General features: G+C 40.9%; 1 protein-coding gene across 1 annotated transcript in view; it reads right to left on the reverse strand.

The window, feature by feature from the left end:
• The window catches only part of SH3KBP1 (SH3 domain containing kinase binding protein 1), a 196,218-nt gene that overhangs the window by 131,892 nt on the left and 55,551 nt on the right, over nt 1-8,775 (reverse strand). The window contains exon 3 of the mRNA XM_015825255.1: nt 5,600-5,723. Coding sequence (XP_015680741.1) covers nt 5,600-5,723 — 124 coding nt within the window. The remainder of the gene's footprint in view (nt 1-5,599; nt 5,724-8,775) is intronic.

Here is an 8,775-nt window from a genome sequence, read left to right on the forward strand (position 1 = left end):
TTCTGCTTTATCATCCTTGTATGTAGAATGAGGTGATATTTTTCTGCAAGAAAATACAGTAATGAAGGAACTGTCAGGAATGTGTATCCAATGTTTACCACTGAGTGCTGACCATTTGCATTATCATTGAGCGCTGAAGGACTACGGTACGTTATCACAGAGTGTTGTCTTAGTACGGTAATTGAATCAGAAAAACACATTCTTGTGCCTCAAAGCAAACAGAATTGCGGTCATATTAACCACTTGTGGACCATCGTATTGTAAATACCGGTATACGGTGGTCTCGCAAGCTGTTTAATCCCAGCCGCCGTCTCCGTAAGGGGACGGTGCACTCCGCAACAAGTAGGGAGGGACTGATTGTCTCTCTCTGCTTACCTATCGTTCTGGCAAGCATGGCCAAAAAACCTAGCAACAGGCAGCCATTTTTAGAATACCATGTAGAATTCCATGGGAAAGAATAGGAGTGCAGAATGTTTTGGACAGGGTTGGAAACTATCATTTCTGAAAGTCACCTCATCTGCTAAAGATAAAAAAAATCCACTAAGAACTGAGGCTTGTATGCAAAGACAGGAAGACTCTCACTATCAGGCAATAAAGTTTAAAGTGAAAAAAAAATACGGTACAGTTCATTTAATGACTGTTCGAAATTAGAACGCCATTGAAAAAAGGGACTTAAGACCATTTTTCACACAACTGTTGCAGCATGCCCGTGGTCACATGATCAAAATTCAAACACTTGGCAACTGACTCATATTTATGACATTTGCAGTGTCTCGGGGTCATGTGATCCCCTTTTGTGACTTTCTGATAAGCAAAGTCAATGGGTAAGCCAGATTCACTTACGGTAACAACCATGTTACTACGGTAATTTAACTGCAGTGATTCACTTTAATATCAGTGGCTAGAAAGGTTGTGAAATAGGACAAAACTGGCTTTACAAATGTTTCACTTATCAACAGAAATTGTGGGCTCAGTTGAGATCATAAGTTGAGGACTACCGGTACTTGTAATTTACCAGGATCTGTTGCTTTGTTAAGAAAGATGAGAAAAATTTGAACTACGGTATTCTTTCAGAAGTCCTCAGTCAATGACCTAATCCAGGGGTAGGCAACCTTGGCTCTTTTATGACTTAGGGTATGGACTTCAACTCCCAGAATTCCTAAGCCAGCCAAGGTTGCCTATCCCTGACCTAGTCCAACAACTCTCAGGCAGTTGAAGCAAGAAAGCATTGCCCAATTTCAACACCTCCCTCCCCGGATGCACCTTGAGTAAATCCAGAGGGTGCGTGCAGCACGCAGCCCCGCAAGAGGCCAAGCCCCAGAAGTATTAGCCGGACAACTTCCCTTTCTCTTTTAGCCTCCTTTTTCTTTTCCCAACCCCTCGCCCCCACGCTTTCAACTCTCGGAAGGAGAGTTTGTTTATCCTGCTATAAAAATCAAGAGCAATAGAAAAGTCATAAAAAGCAACGCGCCATCCCTCACGCCGCAGCCTTGTTTTCCCGCGGCTCCTAAGCTAGATGGATCAGCCGCGGGCTTCGGCCCCCTTGTTAGCGCGCGGACGGGCCTGCCCATTAACGATCACGCTTTTTATTTATCGACCTGGCAGCGGCCGAGCCAAGTTGCATCTGGTGGTCATCAGGTTAGGGAAAGATGCTATAATTTATCATTCCTCTGGACCTACAACTACCATATACAGTTTATCTTTAGGCTTATCTCTGTAAATTACCATGAATTGGGTGACCACGATCTTTTAGCTTACCGTAATCAGATTTATTGTGGAAATGCAATGTGACTGACTCTAGAGTTCCTTAGATGGAAGTTGGGATCAGGCCTCTAACTGAGACGCAAACCTGGGGAGGGAGGAGGGTTGGGATCGGGTAGAGAGAGCCGTCCTCCAAAGGTGGGAGGTGCGGAAAGGAGGTCTCTGGGAAGCGAGCCGGCGGAACTCAGAGGCACGTGCTTTCCCACGGCTTCGGGCGATTTGCATCCAGGAGAAAAGGAAGGCCTGCGGTCAGTTTTGCCCCCGCAGGCTTAGTTCTACTCCCTCAAGAGAAGTAGGAGGGGGGCTTTCGGTGCAGAGGTAAGCGACCCTCTGAGCGCGTCAAGGGCTCCCCGCTGCTGATGCGCTCCCCGCCGCCGGCGACCATGCAAGCTTACCGTAATCAGATGTGACTGACTCTAGAGTTCCTTAGATGGAAGTTGGGATCGGGCCCCTAACTGGGATGCAAACCTGGGGAGGGAGGAGGGTTGGGATCGGGTAGAGAGAGCCGTCCTCCAAAGGTGGGAGGTGCGGAAAGGAGGTCTCTGGGAAGCGAGCCGGCAGAACTCAGGGACACTTGCTTTCCCACGGCTTCGGGCGATTTGCGTCCAGGAGAGGAGGAAGGCCCGCGGTCAGTCTTTGCCCCCGCAGGCTTAGTTCTACTCCCTCAAGAGAAGTAGGAGGGGGGCTTTAGGTGCAGAGGGAAGCGACCCTCGCAGCGCGTCAAGGGCTCCCCGCTGCTGACGCGCTCCCCGCCGCAGCCGAACATGCAAGCCCTTGCAATTGCTCCAGCCGAAGAAGCACGCAATTGCAAGGGCTTGCATGGTCCCCAAGGGCCGCTGACGTGCTCCCCGCCGCCGCCAAACATGCAAGCCCTTGCAATTGCTCCATCCGAAGAAGCACGCAATTGCAAGGACTTGCATGGTCCCCAAGGGCCGCTGACGCGCTCCCCGCCGCCACTGAACATGCAAGCCCTTGCAATTGCTCCATCCGAAGAAGCACGCAATTGCAAGGGCTTGCATGGTCCCCAAGGGCCGCTGACGCGCTCCCTGCCGCCGCCGAACATGCAAGCCCTTGCAATTGCTCCAGCCGAAGCACGCAATTGCAAGGGCTTGCATGGTCCTCAAGGGCCGCTGACGCGCTCCCTGCCGCCGCCGAACATGCAAGCCCTTGCAATTGCTCCAGCCGAAGAAGCACGCAATTGCAAGGGCTTGCATGGTCCCCAAGGGCTGCTGACGCGCTCCCCGCCGCCGGCGAACATGCAAGCCCTTACAACTGCTCCAGACGAAGAAGCAAGCGGCTGGGAGACCGCGGCGGTGCCTACCTCCTGCGCCCATCAGCTGGCGCGGTGCGGTGGGAGGCGGCATTCACTCCATAAGACGCACAGACATTTTCCCCCATCTTTTTTTGGGGAAAAAGTGCGTCTTATGGTGCGAAAAATACGGTAATTGCATCTACTGTGTTTAAACATTTAAATAGAAATATTGATGTGGGTAAAATGATTAAATGTAAAAAAATGGAATATGTTTTTTTTACCTGATCTCATATACAGCTGTGGGAAGTCAGACCCCACCCAAGAGAAATAAATATTTGGGGAATATTAAAAAAGCAGAATATTATATTTCCCCAAAGGATCTTAAAGGCAGAAAAGCAGGCCTAGTTTTCCTTAATAGCCCCAAGCAGAAACTAGTCAGAGGCCAAGTCTGTAGAAATGCAGCTTTGATAATCCCATTCAGAAAGTCCGAGGCCCCATTCATGAGCAAATACTGCCTGCAGAAACCCATTCAAGACAGGATCTTTCAAAATCCCTTGGAGCAAAACTGATAGCTAACAATAGCAGAGTGATAGGATTAGAACCAGCAACCCCTCACCCATCCAACACAGGGCATAGCCATCAGCCACAGCCCCAGGAAAGCAGGACATGACCTTTAGGACATAAAAGGATTAACTCATCACCATCAGACTACTAAAAGAGCACATTGAACCTCAGGTCAAAGTTCATGCCACAGGAACAACTAAAAACACAAAAGCCCAAGAAGGTATAAAAACCCACCACTCCAGCTCCATGTAGTCAGCTACCCCAGAAACATACTGCTATCACTGACGTTTCTGGCAACTCAATAAACAAGAACTTTCTTTCCTAAAGCAGTCTCCATTTTGTTTATTCCCGGCCTGGACTAGACCCTGATGAAAATTTTTCTTTCAACACAGCTTTGAATGTAACTATAAGACAATTACAGACAAAATGTGGCCCTCAACTTGAAGGAAGTTGGACATCTCAATATAAAGGATATTGTGAAATTCAAACCACTAATTCATCTTCTATCACATTCTTTAAAGTCAGCATTCTTCAGATGGTTCCTATTTCTTTCTTCCTTTTTTTAACTCTGCTAGAGCCAGTATATTATTTATAAAAACATTTGCTGAATTCTTATAAAAACATTACTGTTTGTCACAAACAACACTGAAATAAGAAACTAACTGCATCATAAATGTAGTAAAAGGGGGATTTACAAAATTTCATGTAGAGCAATTCTAGCATTACAGAAAACAGTTACATCAGAAATTTACTGAATATACTTATTTCACTTCATTAAAGCTCTCTTCAAAATACAACTTGTTTGGACAGCTTTTGAACTCCTATTTTCCATGCCCTGTATAGTTTGTGGTTACGTTCTACCATATGAAACTGAAGCAACTTCATTATCACTTTCCCTTCCAGACTGTTACTGTTAACTTTTCAAGAAGAAATCCATCCTCCACATGTGCATAAAACATTTTTATTTACACTACGTACAGTGGTGGGATTCAGCCAGTTCGCACCACTTCAGCAGAACCGGTAGCTAATTTTTTGTTGCCCAGGCCAAGAATGGACTTCCAGAACCAGCATCCACACAGAAAACCAGTTGTTCTCATATTTGAATCCCATCACTGACTACGTATGTATACATATGCAAACACACACATTTATACTGTACGTGAAGATAAATTAATGGAAAGTTGAAAAACTTCTGATCTGCTTGTTAAATACATAAGTCCTTATCCATTCCCCTCCCCCTCTCAATATTTTATATATACACATAGACTTGGGAGGGGGGTAAAGGGGAGAAGGGTGTTTGTGTTTATATGTGTGTTTGCATTTTATAATTATGTGGGGGGGCACTCCCTTTCAGATTCTGTGATAAGGTGCTAATAAAACAAAAAATCCCTCCATTGTCTGCTGCATTGATTCTTTACTGTAAGCACTAAGGGCATTACAAAAACAACCAGATCCCACAATCGTGCAGAGTAAGCACTAAAAAAAGCCCGTAACACAGGAAATAGGTAGAAAGTTGTGCACCATTTGACAATCGAAGCAGTTTAAAGGTTTTAGCTTTAATACAGTATTATAGAAAAGGTAGCAAAGAGTGGAAATAATAATCTATAATCTTCATAAAATGTATGCTAAGATACATTAAAAGCAAAGTGTTTGATCTATGAACTGTGGAATAATCAATGGTGGATGCCATTTATTTGTATCTGTTTTAGCTTTATTCCATGACAAATTGGAATTCTTTAGGAAAAAGAATTGCAACTGTCTTTAGCATTCTCTGTTAGCAAACAATAGCAATTAGCAATCAGTTTGAGTACATTTAGATCAGTATTTTGGTCATTAGTATGGTTTTATTCCAAGCATTCTCATCCTACTCAATATATGATAGGATTTCTAATGTAAGAACATATTGTTGTCTCTGTCATAACAACAATGAGGCACAGGAAATGTACTGAGAGGCCTAGGAGACACTTAGAATATCAGGTATAATTTGTCTTTATTAAAGTTCTACAATTAAAAATGTATTACCTTTTTTGGAGGTTCTAATAATTGTCTCAGACAATAGTAAAGAACTTCCATTAGGAACTTCATGCATAGACAGCTCTGGTGCTTTGCTGGCAGAACTTTCTTTCTTCACTTCTTTTTTTATTTCCTGTGTAAGAAATAAAAACAAAGGTAGGGGGGTGCCTTTTAAAATTCACATCCATGATCACAGATGAATCATGTGATAAACATTGGAGTGTCCAAATCTGGTAAACGGCTAAGAAACTCTAGTACTTGATGGTATACAAAGCTAAATAAAATAAAATAAATAAAACCATTTTGAAACCTATAGTAAAAGATCATCCACATTACATATTTTTAAATAAAGTCCTTTTGAATCAAACTCAAGACTGTGACCTAATAGACACATTCATCATTTTCTTGTTAACAATAGAGTGGTACCTCAGTACTCATCGTTAATTGGTTCCAGGAGACACAATGAGTACCAAAAATGATGAGTACCAAACCAATTTTTCCCATAAGGAATGATGTAAGCACAAGGCAGTCAACAGTGACAAGTTCTAGCTTGTATGCTAAGTACCAAATAAACAATAAGTACCAGGACAAAATTTTCACATAAAAATGTGTTAAGTACCAAATTCAATGAGTTTCAAAGCAGTTGAGTACCAAGGTACCACTGTACAGAGGTAGTTTGCCATTGCCTTCTTCTTAGATATTCTTTCCCTCTCTCCCCAATTTCTCGATTTAGCCAAAAGCCCTTAGATTCCTTGCTGCTCTTCTATCAACTATTAACAATGCCAATATATATGTTGGTTTCCATAATGAACTCTTAAGTAGAATTATTATGTGGAAACACAAAACTGTAGCCTTTAAAGAAAGAGCCTCTGAATGTTTATTTGGGAATTAGTTCCATGCCTTGCTATAGTACAGGGAGCAGTTTTTGTCCAGAGCTACATTAAAAACAAAAAATAAAACCCCAAACTATTATTTCTTGTGTCTCTAGGGAATGCTAGGGCCATGAGAGTTACATCACTAAGTAAACAGGAACAGACATTTTTGCTTTTTTCCTCTTGCGTGGTGGGTGGAGGGAATGAAAAATATACAAAGCAGTTGTAATTCCAGAAATCTAATTTATTCTAAGGCTTAAATAATCAAAACCAGAAAACAATAATTCAATTGAAAACTGCTATCTTTAAATGCTGTGGTCTTAAAGAGCCTTGGGGTGACATAAATGGATTTGGTAGAACACAAGCAGCCTATGGATTATTCAACCCAAACATAATGCCTTCTTCCACACAATTATATTAAATTAAAGAATCAGCATGTGACATTAAAAAGGAAAGTAACTCTGCCTGCAGGTGTACAATGCAAACTACCATCAAGGAGCCACAGAGGAAGCTGTTTGGCAGCGAGTAAGGTATTTCTTGTAGTCTGATCAACTGCAGATAGAAAGAGATCTTGTAATAAAAGGGTGTTAATGATCAAAGGGCATGATTTACAGGCTGGTTGGCATGCCTTTCTATGGGGGAAACATAAAAAAACACACACATATTTTTATCAACATCAGATAAGAGATACACTGATTCGGACGTGGGAAAAAGTTTAAAAAAGACACTATAGAAAAATCCCAAATTGGATTTCACCGATGGAGGCAATGATCCACCCAAACACTCTGGATAAAAAAAAGATGATCAGATACAAAGAACTATTAGATAACCAAGGAAACCTCAAATTAAGAGAAGAATTAGAAGAACAAGGAATAACCATAGACTGGTGGCCATATTTACAGATCCAATTTAAACATAATAAGGATATGGAAGAGCACAGAATAAGCCAGACCCCACATCAACTGGATAAAATTTTAACAGGTAAGGAAGGAAATTTTTTAACAAAAACTTATAAATACTTATTAGAGGTAGATTTAGAGGAAGAAATAGTGAAAGGGCCAATGATAGCGTGGGCACGAAATGTGGGCCGAAATATAAAACTGGAAGAATGGGAAAGATTATGGAACATAAATTGCAAACTGACACTGTCAACTGCATATATAAATATAAAATGTTCTATAGATGGCATTTAACACCGGCGAGATTGGCCAAAATGTACAAAAACATGAATCTGGAATGCTGGAAATGTAAAAATAAGGAAGGAACATTCTATCACATGTGGTGGCTGTGCCCTAAAGCAAAGACCTATGGGGAACGGATAAGGAACTGGATACAGGAGATAACTAAGATGCAAATTGAACTCAAACCGGAACTATTTCTTTTGGGTATAATAAATTTAAAGATGGAAAAACAACTCCAACACATCATTATACATATATTAACAGCAGCCCGCATACTATATGCCCAGTGTTGGAAGGGTGAAAACATACCTACAAATGATATGATTATATACAAAATTCTAGAATGCGCGGAAATGAATAAACTTACGCTAGAATTAAAAGAAAAGGAGGCAACAGAATTTTATGAAATATGGAACAAATGTTATAACTGGCTAGAACAGAGAAAGAAAAAGATATGATTACTGATGTAAATAAATTGTAAATAATATATATGAGATGTATAACACAGTTCTGTTAAAGGAAAAAATGTATTTTTTCATTTATTTTTTTTGTGTATAGTGAAAAAAGAATAAATAAAAATTTAAAAAAGAAAAAAGAAAGAAAGAGATCTTGGATGATCAGAGATATATGGAATGGGAAAGAAGAACTTGAAATATACTAAGTGAATACGTTTTCAGTTTTTTTCCATGGACTGTGCCCCTCAGCTACAACAATTCATGGAGTTTTAGAAAGAAAGTAGTGTTAAAGAGAGTCTGACACTGAACTTTAGGTTGTTGTTTTTTTAAATTATTCTGGGCAGTTTTATCCAACATTCATTTCTTCCTGCAACCAGAATGATCTTCCTCTCTCATTTATACATACCGAGTCAAAGAATCTTCACAACAATGAACTGTAAATATTAATTGGGCAGAAACAAAAAGAAAACCTTAAAATGGCAGAAAAGTAATGCTAATAATGAACTGTAAATGTTGGTTGCTGCACTGATGTTCCATTTCTTTAAATAAATCATCAGATTTTCAAGTTTAAAAATGCCAGAAAACTATGAGCATGCAATGAGTAATTTAACTGAGTATTTCTCTGTTTCGGTAACTTTAAGATTTGCGGACTTCAGACTTCCGGTGGCAGGCGACTT

Source organism: Protobothrops mucrosquamatus, unplaced genomic scaffold (assembly GCF_001527695.2).
Source record: "Protobothrops mucrosquamatus isolate PMUCROS unplaced genomic scaffold, P.Mucros_1.0 scaffold_198, whole genome shotgun sequence".
Classification (NCBI taxonomy): domain Eukaryota; kingdom Metazoa; phylum Chordata; class Lepidosauria; order Squamata; family Viperidae; genus Protobothrops; species Protobothrops mucrosquamatus.